The 21,056-nt window shown below is 39.2% G+C and overlaps 1 protein-coding gene across 4 annotated transcripts in view; it reads right to left on the bottom strand.

Moving 5' to 3' along the window:
• Positions 1 to 18,935, bottom strand: part of WDR11 (WD repeat domain 11) — a 35,607-nt gene extending 16,672 nt beyond the window's left edge. Inside the window, exons 1-12 of one of the 4 annotated variants that reach the window (XM_068198226.1) lie at positions 18,750 to 18,935; positions 17,683 to 17,794; positions 14,238 to 14,391; positions 13,194 to 13,367; positions 11,951 to 12,137; positions 11,312 to 11,477; positions 10,982 to 11,096; positions 9,818 to 10,013; positions 8,684 to 8,787; positions 8,027 to 8,200; positions 6,633 to 6,717; positions 1,762 to 1,868 (exon numbers count right to left, since the gene is read on the bottom strand). In XM_068198226.1, coding sequence (XP_068054327.1) covers positions 1,762 to 1,868; positions 6,633 to 6,717; positions 8,027 to 8,200; positions 8,684 to 8,787; positions 9,818 to 10,013; positions 10,982 to 11,096; positions 11,312 to 11,477; positions 11,951 to 12,137; positions 13,194 to 13,367; positions 14,238 to 14,391; positions 17,683 to 17,794; positions 18,750 to 18,835 — 1,660 coding nt within the window. In that variant the 5' untranslated portion in view covers positions 18,836 to 18,935. Of the gene's footprint in view, positions 1 to 1,761; positions 1,869 to 6,632; positions 6,718 to 8,026; positions 8,204 to 8,683; positions 8,788 to 9,817; positions 10,014 to 10,981; positions 11,097 to 11,311; positions 11,478 to 11,950; positions 12,138 to 13,193; positions 13,368 to 14,237; positions 14,392 to 17,682; positions 17,795 to 18,749 lie in introns of all 4 variants that reach the window. The other 3 variants (XM_068198227.1, XM_068198228.1, XM_068198224.1) reach the window with 3 other exon arrangements.
• Between the last annotated feature and the right edge of the window lie 2,121 nt (positions 18,936 to 21,056).

Raw genomic sequence — 21,056 nt, 5'->3', positions numbered from 1 at the left:
GCAACTCAAATGGATGCATCAGGATTACATAAATATAGAGAGTGAGTTCAAAGAGTTATTATTTTCTACTCAAAGTCAATGAGAGATTCTCTCCATTCCCCAAGGAGGAAATTCATTAATCGATTTCAAGTTTGATAAGAGAAATTAACCCTGCCATGAACTGTGATAGTATTTCATGGTGAGCTACATTCTACACTTACCAGAACCATTCTCTCTTCCTTTCCAGCTAAAATAGTAAATCTTAAAGAGTTTACAACCTCATTCCCAACAAAATTTTCATCCACTTGTAGGAAGTGTTGCAGAATTATAGGTGTTAAAGATATGATATTTATCAAAATAAATAATGACCTACAAACAGCATCTTCTTTGCAAGTTTCGTTCTTCTTAGCTTCAAGGAAAATTCAAACTATAAATTTTAGCTCCTCTTGTAGCTCACAGCAAAATTACTGAAGCCACATGCATTAATAAATCTAGTTATCAAGAACATGAGTTAGAGCTCTCCTGTCAGAGGCTATTGGAATTCTGCCTCCTCTCTTTTCAACATCTTAGCAATCTTCTTTCATATTTTTGTCAAAGCAAATCTGAATAAGCAGAGTTTTCCTAGGCCTAAAATAGAAAGTTGGGCTCCTAAGTGAGGGAAGAAGCAAAAAATAAGACAATTAAATTGCTGTGCCTTTCTTGAAAGCTTTAAAGAGGAAATGAACTATTTTTAAGCAAACCAAATGCTAAGGTCTCATGTATTCACATTTACTCAAAACTTGCTTGCATGACTTCTGCCTATAAATGTTCTATACTGATTCACAAGGTGAATAAAAAATCAGATTCCCATTTTACATGAGATTAATTTCCCAGTGCAAATATCTTTTCTGTTTTGATTTTAAACAGATGAACAAAAGATATTTTATGAAAAAACTTTACAATAATATTATGCTACAAGAATAACCTCTCTGTGCAGCACCCTGGAAATACAACAACTGAGGTTTTTCCATAAGCTTAAAAATACCAATTAGAAAGTCCCTTTGCATAAAGCAATTAAGAATTAGCCATGTGCTACAAGATTCAGGCTCTTCAATTAGAACTTAAATGGCTCCAGCTTTTCACATTCAAAAATAATGTAAAATTATTGAAGTGCTTCCTGTTCTGGGCTGTCTAATCTCCCCAGTTATACCTCCTCTTGTGCAAAAAGAGTTCATTACAAATGTATTTATCACCCACTATGAGACCAAAATAGTTGTAACCTGTTAATTTTGCTGCCACCAGTATCTTTTAACAGTTATTTACTTTTTAACCTTTCCAATTCTTTATAAAAGTACCGGGTTTTATTGTTTTGAATCCCTTTTACACTCATTCACACTCAAATCCTGACCATGTGCAACACAACACAACAAATGGTTCAATGCTATTTCAGGTGCACATGAAACAGTGGGTGCAGATTATGACAAAACACATTTGGAAATATGGAAATATGTGCAGTTTGTGAACAAAACCCGCCACTAATACCCTGTGTGTCTGCTTCTAAACCCCCTGCTGACACTTATTCTTTTAATAAGCCCAAGATGTTTTTGTAAAGGCGTTGGTTCAAGTCTGAGCACCAAACAAAACACATCTTGTGGCTTCACAAAGAAGAGCAGGAACAGTTAAAGCTCATTTATTATTGTATTTTGTCATGACAACAAAAGGAGGAAAAAAATAATAGTCAGAACTTGTCACTCCCCAGCAAATCTGTCAGCTCCTGGAGCAGATTTCTCAGGAAACACAAACCTGTTGGAAGGTCCACCAGCTGCAGCTCATTCCTGACCAGTCCCAGATTGTTGGGTGTTGATGTGGCAAAGGAAATGAAGCCAGTCAAGCTGATCCACTCAATTCCCCTGTGATCAGAAGGAAATACATGGAGCATATCAGCCAAAAGATTTGAATTGCTACAAGTCTGAACGGAAGTATTTTTTTTCACATATATTCTTAAAAACCCAGCACAGATGTCATTTTCTACACTTTCTGGAAACATCATATTTAAGCATAAAAAGAAGCTACACATTAACAACTATGAATATAAAGTTACTGAATTAAATTTTAGAGCAGCTTTCTTTTCAGACTGCATTAGCTCTACTTTGGTTAAATAAAAAATTCAGGTAGAAACACTGTTAACTTCTGCAAAAAGCCCTCACAGATACTCAGCACTAGAGTGGATTAAAAGCCCTGCTCTGATCAAATCAGTGGTTACTATCAAACAACTCCAAATTCCCAGCACACAGGAAAACATTCATGTGGGTGGCAGTGTGGGTTGCCTTATTTCTTTCAGTCCAGAGAGAGGAGAAATAAAGATGATATAAAAAGAAAGGCCCTGAAGAGATTTCACAAAAGAACCATAAATCTGGCCTTTTTTTTTTTTTGTTTTTGTTCTTTTAGATCACACCAAAGCAGCTCCCAAGCAAATCACGTTGCAGTGCTGCAAGGATGTAAAGTTTCAGTGCTTTAATAAATAAATAAATAAATAACAATAATAATAATAATAATAAATAAAATTGAACTCAACAGAACATATTGGCAGCACAGATGGCCTTTCAGCCAATTCCTGAAACACAACACAGGCAAAAGGGACAGGAAGTGGCACTGGGTGGGACTGTCCCTAAAGACCCTTCTCCATCCCCATTTCCCACAAACACTTGGTGCTACAGAAATTGCTTTATCTATGAAATAAATCAAGGAGCTCTTCCTAAGAAAACTGAGCTCTAATGCACACGTGCTTCACTTCATTTTAACACAGATAAAAGGATTTAAGATTTCCTCAAAGCCTTCAAACACAGATTACTTAAGAACTGTTCCCAGGACAGTATTCTGGTTCATCAACTGCCTGCTTTGGAAGAATGTATGTGCAGTATAAGAAAGAGAAATAAAAGTATTTATGATTTACTGTCAGTAAATCCAACTCACACTGCATTAAGTAGAAGTTTCCTAAATACAATGTACATGGGTGAAACCAAAAAGCACTCCCATAATATTTTGCACATACAATTTACAGCCACATTTATTATTTTAGTTGAAGCTTTAAAAGCATGGGAAGCTTTATTCCTAAGTTCTCAAAAAAAGTTAAAAATTTAGGGCCCGTTTTTTTTTTCCAGCAGGACCTATGGAAGTTCAACCATTAATTTCAATTGAAATGAGAAGTATTCAGTTATTAATTGAAACATTTCAGGCATGATTGAACAGAAATCTACAAGTGCAGTAATGGGTGACTTTGCAAGTCTCCAAAGGGTCATAAATCCAGGGAGCTTTCTGAAATGGAAGAAATGTGAATTCTGACACATTTCCATTTATCTCAGCTATGTTTTTTGGAAGAAGTCCACTCCTAATGCATTGTTATTGCTGGTAGTTATTCACCATTCTCCTGCAAAGACCTGAAGCATTTTCTACACTTTTTTCATCAGCTCAGGTTTAACAGGGCAAGTCCTTTTTCTCTGCTGCTGCCTGGCCATCTGTCAATACCAATAAAAATCTACAGAAACCCAAGACACTCTTAAATCATAAGAAAACTTTAACTCAGCTAACTGCTTGCACCTGAAACAACATTTTTTTGTCATTGTCACACAGAGAAATTGAGAATCTGAAGACAGTGGTTCCAATTTTAATGATGGAAACAAGTAATGCTTTCCCTATTGAATTAGCAAACATCTCCTCCTAAAAATCATCTTTGCCTACCAGAATTAAGGGCTACATTCAGCTGCCAACCACTTCTCAGACTGAATCCACTCTTTTAAAATGTAACATTTAGAGATTCTATATATTCAACTTGTCTCAGTTACTTCAGGAGTGAGACTCAGTTGTTTTGATTAATGTTTCCAATGCAAACAAATCACAAAGTGCACTGAAGTGGATAAAAACACAAATTACATTTCTAGTTGGGAATAGATTGCTGTGACTTTATGACATGGCAGCTGCTATTTAAATTTAAGGATTGTAAGAAAAAGAGAAAGGAAAAAATGGGAAATTAAACCATATGTGCTCCCAAAGTGGTGGTAGATACTTTTCATTCTGATTTCTCTATTCAAGGGAAGTTTTTTTAAAGAGGTGATGAATGTTTGCAAAGCAGTTTCCCAAAGAGCAGTCAGCTGAAATTCAAATGCTAAAACAGCTTCAATTCAACTGCTAAAATTTGGATGTAATGTAGTAATTTTCAAGTCGTGCCTGCAGGCCATAGACATTCTTGTTACAGTCAGTGAGATTTTAATTTTAAAAATAAAAGCTGTTGCAGCCTTGAACTTGCTGTGCTTCAATGAAAAAGAAGGAGCAGCACTGCTCCAGTCTCAGATATTTCACTACCAGAATAAGCAAAAGCAGCACTGAGAGCTGCAAATGTGCCACTGAACTGAAAGCTGCACTGCAGGCATTTTATTTGCATGTCTCAAATATATTCTTCTCTGCACTGAAGGTGTTTTATTATCTCCAGTATTGCCTACTGTCCCCACAGGTATCAGATTTGGTTATTTCATGGTTCCTCCAGTTTCTCTTAGTGATAAGAAAGATTTGTATTTCTCTCTGTCCTGAAGGAATCCTGACCTTCTGCTCCCAGTTCCTGCCAGGCCAAAATCCCCTTCTTGATTTTCCCTCTCACTCACACTCCTGGCAGTGGCCTGACTGAACTTCCCTCTCTGTGTGCTTTATGCATTTCTGCTGCTTCTTACCTCCATCTCTTTATAAAAATAAAATTAAACTCAACAGAAAAGTATTTACTTCCACAATTCTCAACAAATAGTGAAAGCAAAGTAATAATCGTAAATAAAATTAATATTTAAGGTTACCCACAAGTACACATTATCTTAAAAGGAAGGACAGAAAGGCAATTCTTCCCCCTTCTAGTCCCAACACAGATTCAAAGTTTAAATAAAAACAAACAAAAAACCAACCAAACAAAAAATCAGCATGTGACTACATATGTAGAACACTTTAATCTCAAAAAAAAAAGGAAATCATAACTGCTAACACCCAAACAACTCAGTGGCCATTAATTTAGAACACATGATTTCTAAAGGAAAATTGCCTTATTTTTATTACATTCTCTTCTTAAATAAAGAGCACTGAGAAGTCTGCTGGCCTTGAGTTACAATTTCAGGGTATTCTCAATTACATACTGAAATAATGATGGCCCCTGAAGGTCATCAAGGTTCTTTCAGATAAAATGGAAACAGAGGCAAAGTAACAATTCCCAGTGAAAAAAGAACTTTTGCACTCCATAAAAATTAATTAAAAAAAAAGAAGAGAATCTCCATGGCTTAATCTAAATTGTTTGAAGCATTCCCTTGAACTTGTAAAAATTATGTAGAAACTCATTCAGACAATTGAGGAAACTGTAACAAATATTTAAAAGATGTAACCTGATAACAGCCTAAGGCTAAATAGAATTTACAACATTTTATATTAATTCTAAAAAGATTTGTTGAGGGCATTTGCTAGAAAGGAAATATATTCTCGAAGTTTCTCAAAAGCTGCAAACCCTTTACAAAACTGAAAAACCCAAACTAACAATACTTCTAGTAATGCACAAAGCTTTTTTTTTTCAAAATTGTGTTTATTTCCTCCTCCCTCTCCATCTTCCCTTTTTTTTTTTTTTTGACAAATGAAATGTGAGTAGGGGTTTTCATTTTCAGTTTTATAATCGCTGTAATTAAAAAGTACTCTCCTCTTGTGCTGCATAACAGAAAGTAAAATAATGTCATGTGTAGTTAATGGTATGAAACCAAGAGATTTAAATGGTTTAGAAGAGAAAGGGGAATTCTGTTCTTACAGTGCTAAGTAATCACACCACAAACATAAAGAAAGTTACTTTGTTTTGGTGGTAGGTTTCCCCAATGAACTCTCAGAGCTGCCTATTCTCAGTAATCTGTACTTAACTTTTTGCAGAAGGTACAGTAAAATGCAGACCTTAACCAGATGAAGGCTTCAAAACACAATTCTTGATGCAATTTTTTATTAATATTTGTACTACAAATAAGTATTTTATTTTCATGCTTAAATCTGCCTGGAAATATGTATCCGGCAAGCATCACCTTGAATATCTGTGCCATCAGTTATCCAAAAAGTTCTGCCATTGTGTGCACACAAAAACACAGCACAAAAGCTTTAAAATTTACTCTGCACTTTCTTAGGATGGATAAATACTGATTCCTATATTCAGTCTTTAAAAAATTATCTTTACTTCCCTTAGGACTAGAACTGTCTCAACAGCAATTTCAGCCCCAAGGGGATAAAGCAAACAGAGCCTGACATAGCAACCAGCATTATTTCAAAGGAAGAATCCCAATAGTTATGGAATAAATAAAGTTTCTTGTCCTAAAAAGACTTCTTTGTCCTGCAGTGCACTGAAGAGACTGGAAGTAGTTGATATGCCCCCCAGATCAGCAGGCACAGATGCAATTCCAATATTTCTTTCAGTGTAATTTTCATTACAGTTTTGTCAGGGTGTTACAGCTCTCACACAGCAAAGGCAGGGTAGAGCACTCTACCCTGATTTCTTTAACAAATTTCCTGATTTCATTAACAGCAAGGCAAGACACCCACACTGCTGGGTAACATCACTCAGGTGTTTCAGCATTTGTTTCCTAGAAGGATTATAGCAGGAATTAAAATGAAAATCTTACTTGACTTCACAGGAATGGATGCTTAACTCTTTGTGGAGGAGTCCACTTGTGAGGTGAAACACCAGGACAGAGCCATTGCTTGTACCTATAAAAAAATATAGGCACTCATATTATTCTTCCATGCTTTAGTGAAAATGCAAGATTTACAGCTATATCTCTCTCTCTCATTTTTAGATACCTGTAACTATTATATTTTACAACTTTATAAAAATTATGTGAATTTCTAGCACTTAAATCCCAAATGTTAAACCCTCTGCAGCCACTTGGATCAAGACATTTTCCCAAACATTTCTGCAGAGCCTGTAGAAAATCTGATTATTCTCCTTGCATTTCCACAACATACCCAGCCAGCTGAAGAAGAAAGGAATGTTTCTTTTTGCTTTGATTACTGGAGATGAGTAAATGCCCAAAGGAAATGTTTTAACTGTTATCCCCCAATAATGCCTGCGTAGATTTTATGGAATCATTAAAGCAATTCTGCTTTCTCATCCTGAAATAATGACTTTTTTCAAATTAGAAATCAGTAACCTAGTAGCTTTGAGCTTCAATTACATCAAAAACCTTCTTAAATACTGAAACTTATAATTTTCCATTAGACACTTCATTATACTCGTATCAGCATTATGAATTACAGCAATGGATACCTAAAGAGCCATTCAGGTATGTTAAGTTTAAAAAGACCTTGCTGTAAATGCACTTTACACCTGTTTGTTTTCTGATCTTTATATTTCACCTTTTTTAACAGTTGCAGCTCATGGGAAACCACAAGTTACATTTTAGCAGCATCACATCAAGTCATGATGGACTGCCTATGGTTCAGAGCAAAACTCTGAAAGAGGATGCCAGAAAAATCAGCTTTAAATAGGGAAAATTCTGAGTTAATAAATACATCAGGTGCTCACTGGCAACTATTCTAATAGCTAGATGAGTTTAACTACATTTGTGGTAAGACAGAATAGATTCATCTTGAAAAAATGATGTGCTGCAAGTGTAATTTTAGAAATTCGTATCAGAGCAAAAATAAAGTCTCTGCAAAGTTCATTAGCTTGGTTCTAGGAATGCAGGGCTGCAGAAGTCCCTATTTCCTGACATTCAGAATGAAGTAAGAGCAACACATAAAATGCTGAGTGTATCAGCAGACCAATAACACAGTAATTAAGAGGATAAATAAAAACTTGCTACTATATTGCATTTTTTCAGGTAGCATTGTTTAAACCCAAGGCAAGAAAAAAGAACCCAAGGACTCAGAACCAAAGCAATACACAGGTGACTATCTGCAATAAATTACACAGCATCAACAGGTAGATTTTTTTTTCTGTATCAACAACTATATTTGAATTTAACACAGGATCTATTCTTTTCAGAGCAATGAATAACCTGCTCAAGGCACTCACCAACAGCAAGGATGGGCTCATACTGTTTGATGTTTTTGGTTGTGAGGGGTGGGCACATGCGGATGGCGAAGGGAGGCAGAGGCAGCCCTGACAGAAGTCCTGTCAGCAGGAATTTGAGGTGCACTTCCTGCAGAAATGAATTCCTTAACTCTTCTCCAGCGCTTGCACCCTGCCCTGCTTAAAAGTGAAAGCTCTTGATAGAATGAAATTTTAATTGGAGATCTTATAGAAAGTTTTGAGATAGAAATTTATATAATAAAAATTTATAAACTATGTATAAGACACATTTCCTCTAGAGCTTTGAATGATGAAAATTTTCTGAAGACTGGTTGCTGTTTAGAGTTCACAAAGAGGGGATGTGTAAGATAAATAAGAGTCTAAGATTAGTAACAAAAAATCAAAGTGTTTTCTCCAAATTCCATTTTAAAACACTTTTTATCCTCAAAGAAAATGAACTTGGAACATTGGCCCTCAACATAAAATCCTCAAGAGGATTCATTTGATAATTTCTTTAGCAAACAGGAATTCTTCTATTTCAGAGTTACTATTAAAATATAATTCTAAAAATTACCTTAAGTTCCTAGGTAAGGTAAGATGTACAGTGATTCAAAACCACGAGAAATTAGTAGCAGTAGTATCAATGGAAGAAATTCTTACCAATCATGTTGTCTAATGAAAGGTCTGGAAGTTTGTTTTGAAATGCTCCTACAGGGATTCCACAGAAGGAGACTGGGGAATACAGAGGTGAAGCACTGGAACTGCTGCAAAAGAAATGGGAACAAGTTCCTCATGCAGGCACAATCTCCATCCCCAAGGGACTCAAACTGCCCCTGCAGCCGTGTCCTGCTGGGCTGGGGCAGCTCTGTGTCATCAGCAAAGAGCACAGACCTACCTGCCCCTATACTACATTTTTCCTGACAAAGATCAATGTTTTAGAAATAACCCTTAAGAATAGAAGAAGTAAAAACCAATTTAGATTCTAAACAGCTTTCCTGGATATGCAGCACAAGTAATCTATCTAGCACTATTTCTGGGAACACTAAGAATAAAAACACTAAATCTCTGATGAGCAACAGGAGATCTATGTTGAAAACCTGGTACTACTGACATTTAAAAGAATTGTCTTTTTTTATGGCAGTAAGTTATTTATTTTATTCCATAGTACTTTGAAGGGTTACTTCAGCAGAACAACCTTAATACATTGACTGTTCCAAGCACTGTATCACTTCACACAGTATTTTGAGAGACTGCCCCAAATCTAAAATTCTAAAGGCTCTGTGTATAAAACTATTTTTTATACCACCATATTTCAGTCACCTACTGTGCAGCTTCATATTGCTCAGTGTCAAATTCACACAAAACCAGTAGAAAGCCATTCCTCTACTAAAAGTGTAGTTCTTTACAGACTCATTTTGGTCCTTACAGGTGACTGAAAGTGAGGGATTCATTCCTAAGAGAAATTATATGGTCTGAAGAAAGCCAAATGATAGGAAAATGCTCCCCCAAAATAAAACAGTCATTCTATCTTTTGTTTTCTTAGTCCAGACACTCAGGGTGAAACTGCCTTTAAAAAAAAAGAAAAATTAAATACAGTTCCTGCACTTCCTCAAAGAAAGGGAACTGATCTATCTGGATGACATAATTTCTTCCTCTTTCTTCACTCACACACATGTAAAGCACACGAAACACTTCCATGCACAGAAGGATCACTGTTGCCTTTAAAATCCAATAAAATACTGAACATCACTTGGAAAACAAAAGAACTTTGGTAAGAAAAGTAAATCCCATTACCTGCTGCGCACATTTCTGCCAGAAATGCTGGATTTTAATTCCCAGATCATCACCCTGCCATCACTGACTATGAGAGCTGCAGCATTCTCATTCACTGGGCAGCACACCATGCTGAAGGGTCGAACTGTTTTGGTCACCCTGATGGCATCACACTGACTTCTTAAATCATAAACCAGCTCCTGAGCTGGCTCTGGATCTGCAACACCCGCAGCCCACAGAGAACAGAGTGAAAAACATGGGATGGGAGTAATCAACAGAGGGAATTGTGAGGCGTGACTGAGCACTTTGATTGAAATCCATGTGCTTCCTGTGCAACAATCAGGAAAAGCAACCAAAAACAACTCTTCATCTTGCTGTACACAACAAAGCTCTGGAAAGTTCTCCAAAATGTAACTTTGTTTTTGTAATGTACTATTCCATATTAATCTTGAAAAACCTAAAACAATAACTGCTTCATAGCTGGGCAGAACCTATTCTCCACAATCCAAAATTCCAGCTTTATTGGTGAACTTGGAAGCCAGTAATGCAACTCACTAGAAATTAGCAAACTGCCCAAACCAAAATGAACAAACAGAACTCACTATGTTTTCCCTTTTTTCCAGTCTCCACCATTACATTTAAAAGACCAATCTTCGTCACATTTCATGACACAAAAGTTTAATAATTCAGATTTTAATACAAATTTAAGTCCATATCTTAGGTCTAAAATCAATCCTTCCAACTGACCAAATTACTTCCAATTATCTTGTGTTTGCCTAAAAACCGTTTTTTCCCTAACAGATAAAAAGAACACATTAATATTTTATTTAAAGCATTATTGTATATGTGACTTTTAAGCCACTTACTAATTTAAGTATTATTCAGCAATAAAAGGATAGTCAGGATATTAATATAATATTATATTAATTAATTAATATAACTAATATAATTAATATCATCTATTTCACACTTAATATAAGGGAATTAAAAAACTTTTTGAATTTGTTTTCAGAATTTGTTTTGGGAAAACACAGCATAAATTTAAATTCAACATATAAGAGACAAAACACTAGAAGGGCACTAGATTCACCATCCTGTATGAGGCATGATGGTCATTACTGATGCTAAATTATTAATTAAAATGCATCAAAGCTCCTTTCTGGACATTTTTGACACAAAACTCACCTGGCTCCTCATTTGGAGTTGCAGAGATGCTGCAGTTGGATCTGCGAACCCTTAATGTGATACAACCATTTTCATGTAGGCAAAATAACCCATCCCTCTGAAAGCAAGGGATTACCTGGGCAAAGAGATGGCTGTTAGATTGCATCTTCAAAATCTTACCCTTTGCAAAGGACACTTGCAAGGGAGCCCACAATTCCTGACGTTTGAGCAAAGCATTAAAAGTGTTACTGTTAAGGCAACGCTTCCATGAATTTCTTCAGCTACAGGATTTGTGACTAAAGAAGTCAATTAATTGGAAAAAATAATTGAAAAAATGGAAATCTACCTCACCTGTATGAAAGGCACTCCTGTCCTTTCAATGGCAATCACACCCACTGTCTGATTCACTTCCAAGTCAAGAATCAGAATTTCCCTGGGATACAGTAAGAGCATGTAGTTTCTTTTGGAAGGCAAATATGACAACTGAAGACAGTCGTTGAGTGTTACAGATTCAGCACTGTAAAATCAGACAGGAGCTTTTATCAGATTGTGTAATGAACAGTTCAGATTCAAAATAAAATTAAAAGTTTCATTTTTCCTGCAACTGCATTTCTTCAAGTAACCCCTATTTTGAGCACAAGGCAACTGCAGATTTCCATTTCTCTGTCAGAGCAGTGCAAAGCACCACTGATTTCCAAAAACACATTCTGTTGACTTTTGTCTAAATAAGATTACAGAGTAATTTTAACAATTGCACTTCATTCAAATGGAGCAAGTGTAACTCCTGCACATCTCAAATCCAAAGCAATTCACTTAGGAACAGCACTGCCTGCCCTGACATTTACTGGCATCCACGGGAAATCATCCTTACACACACTGCTTACTTCAGTGTTATACTGTTGTGTGTATTACCTTACAGCCTTTAACCTCAGTACACTGACAAAATCAAGTACACAAAGCATTATCTGAGAAGAAATATTTGCAACCTACCTTGGTTTTTCATTACTGATTAGGATTTTTACTTTATCAAGGGCCTTTTTGGCCCCTGTAGCAGCAGCCAGCTTGTTGTGAGAAGGACTGGAATGAGGACTGGAGATGTAAACTTTCTTCCCTGAGCTGGCAGGAGCTTTGGAAGGGGAGAAGTCAGAGATGAACACTATTCCTTCACTGGTGAGCACTGGACCAAGAAAGAAAAATAGCACAATTCAGCCTGCAATTTGATTGTGGAGTTCCATTTTAATGACATTTTGGTGAGAAGAAATGCTAATAACTTTGGTAATACTGTACCAGAGAGAAAACTCATGATTCTAGACAACCAGCACTTTCTAACTGGAAGAGCAGCAGATGATCCATTAAAATCAATTAATATCCAAAAAACTCAACTTTTATATTAAAAACTACTGTATTTCTGGCAGAAGCTCAGTTATTCTCTCTCACCAGCTGTTTTTCTTTAAGATTCACAATGCAAATAGAAGAAAAAATACACACTGACTGACCATTTTTTTGTTCTCATGCAGAGCATTGCTCAAATAATCATTCATTCACATTATTTATGCTGCAGCACAAAGCTCAGCTGTACAGCTGAAGTGTTCATAGAAGATTGAATGATATGGCAGATAAAAAAATCCCCAAACTACAAAGGCTGAAAACTGCACTGTCTCATTACATGTCAGGACTGATGAAGCTAAATTCAAGAATAAAATGGTGACTCTCCTATTTCTCTCAGTTTCTTCCTGCTAAAATTAATAAATCTGCACTGTATCCCCTTTGACATCTGAATCACTTCTGGTACTGATCTCACACTGAGTCCTCTAAAATAATTTCTGTTGAAAATAACATTTATTCTTGGTCTACTTATCTCACTGGCTTCTCCCTCAGCACCCATCCCTTTTTAGCCTTTTACATTTCACAGGGCTCTCTATCCGTGGCTTTCTCCAGCTCACTCTACACAGTTCACACTTCCTTTTGTAAGGTCTCAAACTTTTCAGATCTCTAACTTCTCCTCTCATGCCTGCTTTCCCCCTTCCCACACAGCAGCCCCTTCTGAACTAAGATTCCACACTGGCCAAAGGCTCCCTGCCTTTGCTTTCTGACTTCTTTTTGGCATTTCTGACATTATTCTCTCCAATCCATTACTTTTAATTTCAACATTTACATCTCAGTTTAACAATTTTCCTGCTCACACATATCCAGGCCCCACTGTTTTATACATATTTTATACATATAAACTTACAAGCTAAATGTGAGGGATCAAAGGGATCAAATGAAAAAGACAGGATATTTTCAGCATAACTTTTCTTCCAAAGTTTGGTGCCTGTGTCTGCATTCCACAGTACAATATAATTTGGTGGGTGAACTGCAAGCAGCAAATCTCTGGAAGCATCTTGATTCCACAGCCACTGCATGTCTGTCAAAAGAAACAGGAAACAATATTTGGGATGGTATCAGTTTGGACCTGGACACAAATGTCTTCTTCACTCTAAAAAACCTTTTAATCAGTCTTAAGCTCAAGAGGAAAATGAAACTGAGTGTAACACTTAGCCCTTTCAGAGGTGGTAAGAGCTTTCCTTTGTTTCACAGAAAATAAAAGGCTTCATTTGGTCCAAAAAGCTGTAGAAATCTTCAAATGGCACAGTCAGGACTTCTTTAAACCTTCAGTGAATCGGTGTCAGGAGTAAATAAAACCCAATTTATAATGCACACACAAACAAAAAGTGATGAAACTAAAATGAACTGTAGTCAACAAACAACTTTTCACTGGCTCAGTATCAGATTTAAAATGTTGCACCTTCTTTCCCAAGACTTATAAAACAGAATAACAACAAAAACCAAACAACCTAATTTCATAGGAGGACTTTTACATAATACATTTTAAAAGCCCACCAGGTATAACATAAGCATCATCACAAAGTTTTTAAACAGCTGAAATGCCCCAAAAAACCCCAACTCCCAACTGATTAGGAAGAGCAGGAAGATGCACTTGACATAGTAAACGTTATTATTTTAATCAATAATGTTCATAAAAATAGGTTCTACCTTTTTTTCACAAGATCTTGGAAAATATCACCATAATGAATTAAATCTAACAGCACTCCTCTGGGGGACAGTAAATCTTACATTTACTCATAAAATGAACAAGCAAACATACAGAGGGCTAGTAATCCCAAGAGGAAAATTCCCTGTCAGAACTGAGCAGAGTTTATAAAAGGCAGGTGATGGATTTGTACACAATGCTCCATAAAACAACTCCCATATGAACATCAGGCACTATCATTACCTTGGATGGGCTTTGAATGCTCCTGTATTTCACAGCGAGCTGCTCCTGTTGCCACATCCCACACGATGATTTTCCCTGTGGCATCAGCAGAAGCCAAACGTAAGGAATATGGAGAGCCAATATTGTGGTGGTAATTTTCCTTAGCCCATTTAACCTGAAAATGCAGATGGGAATTGGTTAAAGGAGACAAATGTAAGGCACAGACACCATAGTTCATATTTTTCAGAAAATGAACTCAATAAAAAAGCACAGTAATAGTAAATGCCAACAGCACTTGTGTAAATGTAAGGTGGGTCAGCACTGTGCTGCATGACTGCATGGCTGATATTCTCAAATTACATAAATCAACAATACTTGTTCCTGAAGGTAAGTACAACAATCCAAACATATACACTATGTATATAAAGAATTTACTCAAATATTTAGAGGAAACCAAATGGCAGTGTTTAAGGTTCTGTGGGCACCCACAAACCTAAACCCACTGACTTCCAATCAAATGAAAGCTGAAAAATTATCATTCCATTCTTATACACATCCTAAAACATGCAATTTTCCTAATCTGACCAATATATTGTGATATTGGTGAGGAAGGAAGGTTAGTCTTTTATTTATGTGTTGTCTCCTAAGAAAACAAAAACAAGATATTGCTGACATTTGCTACCTTTCTGGTTATTTTCAGCACATTGCCACCACTGATTTCCAGGTACCACTTTCCAGCTTGGGATTTCAAGCTGCACAAGCCTGTAAATTGGCAATACTTATGAGAAATCTGTGTCTTCAAATCTGAAACACTCTGCCTACAACTTCTCCCAGATTACACGGGGAGGGATAACACTGACTTCTTCCTTATCTATCCCACATGTTTTTTGCTATCTGCTTTTAAGGTGAACTTCTGCCCCAGGAGAGACTGCACACATTGGCAGAATAAAGAAACATTATTGCTAAGCTAATGGGAATTCACCTGCTACAAAAATTCCACCCTGTGTGCTGTCACTGCCTGTCACAGAAAGGGCGAGGCAAACACAGGGCTTTCTGCACATCCTGAAAATGTGACATTTAAAAACTGAAACAGGACTGGCATTAGGCACCACTAATTGCACCATGAACCAGATTTACAGCAGCATTCAGAGCCCTGCTGGCACCTTTGTGCTGCCCCTCTCAGAGGTGTGAGAAGCATCTGTCTCACAAACCAGCTGAATAAATTAAGCAAATGTGACACATGCACAGCACACAATCTCTATAAACTCAAAGCATGTTTCTACCAGAATCACAAAGAATTCTTGAGAGACTCTCCTCTACCTACAATTTTCATTTTTGCAATTCCTGCTTCCCTGCTGTTCAAGAAAGAACTACCCCGGAGGATATCTGCAGGTGGCTGTGTAACTGTAACTGTAAAAACCTACAAATATATTTATTTCTCAGTTAAATGCATATTACTTCAAAGCAAATTTCAAGTCTGGAAAACCTCCTTTCTCAAGGGAGGAGTTGTCGCCAAGCTCAAAACAACAACAAAAAAAGGAGATCTTTATATGACCAGCCCTAAGCAGAGCCCATGTGGTGCTCCCACACCATGAACCTCTTTCCTTTCTGAAGTCACACTGATCCAACAAGTCCCCACACAGGACCCGACCACCTGCTAAAAGAAATTATTTTCTAACATTATTAGTCACTGTCTACTTGACTTCAAAATACAGCAGCATCAGTCAGAAACAGGAAGCAGAGGTGACTTTTTTTAATTTTCATAATTCATACCACCTCATTTATAAAGCCTTATTATCACTGTTTACTAATGGATCAAAAAAGACACAAACATCATTTCAATCCTCTCATTCTTGTGATGGATCAAAAAACTTCTCTTGTATTAGATTTTCTTCCATAAAAGCATGCTTTCAATACTCTTTGTACAGGTAAAATCAGATATAATCCACTCCATACAAAATCTTCAGTCCCACACAAACAGCATTTGGACAGACGGACAACTACCACGGATCCATTTTCAGGGAAGCTTTTACCTATTCCAGACAGTGTTACAACAGCCAAAGGAGAGGATGTATTTAAAGGAAAATAGCAAAATGGACTGCAAAAGGATTATGAAACAACTGCTTTTTTCTTTGTTTTCTTCATAACAGATGTGGTGTGTTTTGGAATTTTTTAGAACTGAGGCCCAGGTTTTTGGGGAGAAGATCCCCAGTGGACTGAGGTTGCTGATGTGAACCTCTACTTCAAGGAGTTTACAGAGATTTCCTACAGATCCACTCCAGCTCATTTGTGCTCTTAGCATTTACAAATTCTTTAAAAAAATAGGAATTGAAGAAAATTTCTTAGCAATGTAAAGGTATCTGCAATGATCACGGCCTCATAAGCATTTCTTATATAAAGCCTATTTCTTCACATAGAAGAGAATTTTTTTTTCATTATTGCACCTCATAAATCAGCCATTTTCTTACAGTGTATTTCTGTTCATAAAGCTTCAAGTAATGACTTTGCAAAATTATCTTATAAATTATTGGACTTCAGCACTTCTGTTCCTGATGAAATAATATAACTTCTCAAAGCTAGTGAATGTAACCAAAACTCATTAAAATGCTATCACTGCATAGATCAAAAACTAATTTTGCTACAATTTGTTACTTAAGCAAAAATGATAAAGCAGAAGACACATTAAGACACATTAAACCTTTTCCTTCTACCACAAAAAGATCCCACTAAAAACCCCCCTACCTAAGACTCTATTATTCTTCATAAATTATTGACAGCCTTCTAATAAATACAGCACTTGTGCCAAGGACCATCAAACACATCTGCCAGCCAAACAATCCTCTAAACCCTAAGTGAAACCTCTTATTGTCCACAATCAAAGAAAAGATGAATCAAAGAAATATAACCTGTTCCTCACTCACCCAGTGTCAAACTCTGCAATTTCAAGTCAAGGACCTTTAAAGGAAAGCACAGGTAACCTGCACTTATACTAAAATTTTAGCCATTTTATAGCCCTAAGATAAATGTTCAGTTTTGTCTGCTACTGTAAGAAAAGAAGGAAAAGCTTAAAAGTAACTTCCTAGACAAATGGTGCACTTCGCCCAACAGGGAGGATCAGAAAGGGCAGCAGCAAAGAGCTTCATTTGATATTTTGAAATGTTCATTTGAAATCTGTTATGTTAACAGCTTTCTTAGAAACATATCTGTGTTCTGTAACACTAACAAACACTTCCAGATATTCTTTTATATTCTACATTTTCTAGAAAGCTACACCATCAACCTCAACTCAAATTTCAGCATGCATGATGTGACTTAGCTGCAGGAGAGATCACGTAAAATACATGTATTTCACATCAGATTTCAGGTCAAAATCACATGGAACATCGAGTCAAGTACTTACAGCAATTTAAAAGGATAACATAAACACCAGAATCAAGTAATATACCATAAACCAGGAACATCTCACCTTGACAACACTGGCTTTGTGTCTTTCCAAAACCTTCAAGGTCTGAGCAGAGCTGGCATCCACTACGAGCACGAGGGACTGGCATCCATATGCAATCAAACCCTGCCAGCCCCTGGGAGAGCACAGAGCATCATCAACAAGGAAAACACAACAAAAGCTCTTCACATCAGGAATGAGGGGTTGTTTTGGTAAATTGAATGCATGCTACTAGACATCCTATTTGATGTTTATCAGATGGTAAATACAATTTAGCGACATAAAAGCTTTATAAAATAATATTGCACTGTCTGCTGGAGCCCTAAGCCACCACAAAGCATCTCTTTGTGTCCATCTCAGAATCTTCTTCTGTAAGTTTAATACATCACATAGGAATTCATGAAGACCATTCCCAAATTTTAGATGTAAGAACACAGGTAAGAAATGTATTTGCAATGATATAATTAATTGCATATATTTTTTATTTATTACTTATTTATAGACAATAAAGGAGCATGTCAACAATTATTACAGTGACAGCAAAAATCTGCTGAGGCTTGTCTGACTTCAGAAGTTAACCAGAGGATCATGGGCTGGAAGGGATCTTACAGCCCACAGGTGCCACCCCTGCCATGGCAGGGACACCTCCCACCGTCCCAGGCTGCTCCAAACCCCGTCCAGCCTGGCCTTGGGCACTGCCAGGGATCCAGGGGCACCACAGCTGCTCTGGACACCCTGTGCCAGGGTTCAACACCCACACAGGAACAATTCCTTCCGGGCACCTAATCCCAACCTACTCTGCTGCAATGGGCACCCGTACGCCACTGCCGGGAGGGGCTGGGCTAGGCTGGTCGCTGGGCACGGCTCTGTCCCTGCCCCGGGCCGGACAGCAGCACTCGCGGCCTCTCCAGGGCCGGATCCGCCGCTACCCCGGCCGCGATTCCCTGCGCTGCTCGGAGCTCTGCGGACACCTCGGCACCGGCTCTGCGGACACCCCGCCGGGGCAGAGCCGAGCCCGACCCGTGGCTGCGGCCAAGGAGCCGCGGAGGGACCCGGGACCCCCGCCCGGCCGCCCGCGGCCCGGCCCTCACCAGTCCGCCGCGCCCCGGTTGGGCGCGCTCAGGGCGCCCGTCAGGGTCCGCGCCGGCAGCTTGATGTTGACGGTGAAGCGCTGCATGGCGAGGCCGGCGGGGAGCGGAGCCCGCAGCGGAGCCCGGCGGGGCCGCCCCAGCCCCGGCCGCCGGTGCCGAGCCCGCGGCCCTGCCGGCACCGCCCCGCAGGAAGCGCCGCCTCGGCGCCGCCGCCGCTCCCCGCTCCGCCGCGGCCCCGCGGCCCGGGAACGGCAGTTCCGCCGCCCCGCCCCGCCCTGCCCTGCCCTGCCCTGCCCTGCCCCGGCCGGGCGGGGCCGTGTCCGCGGCCAGGCGCGGATCCCTGCGCGGTTCGGGTCGGCAGGGGCCTCTGGAGATCACCCGCGGCCGGTGGGTTTGGAATGTCTCCAGAGAGGAGACTGCCCGCCCGCCCTGCGCAGCTGTCCCAGCGCTCTGCCGCCTTCAATGCGAAGAATTCTTCCTCGTGCTGAGGTGGAACTTCTTGTGTTTTAGTTTGTGGCCGTTGCTCCTTATCCTGTGGCTACCACTGAAGAGTCTGGCACCATCCTCTGACACCCCTTATTTAAATATTTAAGTGCATTGCTGAGATCCACTCTCAGTCTCCTGCAGCCCAAACACTCCCTCAGTCTCTCCTCATCAGAGAGATGCTCCAGACCCCTCTTCATCTTTGTGGCTGACCCGTCTCAGCAGCTTCGTGGCTTGCACTGAGGAGCGCAGGAGGTGGCACAGAGGGGACCCCCAGATGTGCCACCCACGGCTGGGGACACGGTGCTGCTGTGTCGGTGGTACATCCATGGCTGGGAGGGGGAAGGAGCGTGGGATGCAGAGACTCCGGCTCCAGGGATGCTTGTGCTCCTTGTCAGGCTGCAGCCTGGGCCACCTCACTGGGAAAAGAGCTCTCTTCCCTGTCCCATCTCCAGCTGCTTGGAACAGTTTTATCACCGTAGTGATTTCTGCTCCAAAGTACCTCTTCAGTGACACACCACAGTGACAGACCTCTTTGGTACCCTCAGGGGCAGCAGCAGCACACGTTGCACCACGAGGCACCAACCCATCCTCCAAATGTCCCCAAGGTGTCATTCAGGCCAGGCAAAGCCACCTGGGATGACACATCCGTGTGCAGGAGCACTGGACATTTGCATTGGAGCACAGCGGGCTGCAGAGCATTGAGGTTGGACTCAGTAATCCCTTTTCCAACCTGATTGTGTGATTCTGTGAAGCTTCTAAACCAATTTTCTGTGCCACAGCATTAATAAGATAATAATTATTATGTACTTGCATGGGCTGTTGGGGTGTTTGTTTCCCTTTGGAATAATAATTGTAATTGTTTCTTTGTTGTATTTTGTGGAGAAAAAGATGCCACTAGATGGCCAGAGACGGCAAGAATGTAATGCCAGCTACTCGCTCTTACATTGCTGCAGTGTCACAGAAGATGCAATAATGCTGATCCTCCTTTTCCTTCTTTTCATTCTAGTCACAGTTGAATTTGTGCAAGTGGGACTCAAGAAACAACCTGCAGCTGATGCCTTTTCCACCTGTCTTCTAAGGAATTCTGCTCTTGAAGCACAGAACACCACTCACTGCCACTTCCAGGTCACCATGCCCTTGGAACTTTTTTCTTGGAGCTGTCTCGTCCCAAAAGATCTCTCTCTACTCTTAAAACTGAAAAATACCTTTTTGGAGAAGTAAAGAGCTTTTTTGTTACCTTTTCTTTGTCGTTATTTGAGGACTACGTGATCTGCACCTCTGGAGATCAATTTTGTAAGAGCCTGAGCAGCCAGTAGCGTCATTAATTTTAGTTATTTTTGCTTATGGTGTGGTTTTACTCCGTGTCCTTGGGCAACTTTCTTCTGCTCATGTTTTTTATTATTTTCTTGCTTTGTTGGATTTGTGAGAAGGGTCTTTTGCAACTTTTATTGCACAATAGAAACAGAAGCACTTCTTGACAGTTTTCTATCCATTTTCTTGACATCAGAAAACCAAGCAATGAGTGAAATGCCTAAAGGAAATAGATACTCAAGGTAATTGAAGATAAGGACAGATATCAGAAAAAGGAAAGCAAAAGAGGAAATGAGGGCTGTGTCACCAATTGGTTGGGAAAAAAAAATGAATCTGAGTGGTTTTCAGGGTCAGATAGGGTGAAAATCAGGGTGCATGAGCCAGCTGAATGCATACTGAAGATTCATCAGAGGGATAGGGAGGAGATGAGGAAAAGGTTTGTGAGCTATGATAAGGATCATTGGAAGAGCTGAAAGGACTAGAAATGTGCCCTGGATGAACTGATTCCAC

This window comes from Anomalospiza imberbis, chromosome 8 (genome assembly GCF_031753505.1).
Source record: "Anomalospiza imberbis isolate Cuckoo-Finch-1a 21T00152 chromosome 8, ASM3175350v1, whole genome shotgun sequence".
NCBI lineage: Eukaryota > Metazoa > Chordata > Aves > Passeriformes > Viduidae > Anomalospiza > Anomalospiza imberbis.
Note: the sequence above shows the minus strand (reverse complement) of the source record. Positions and strands in the feature narration are given on the sequence as shown.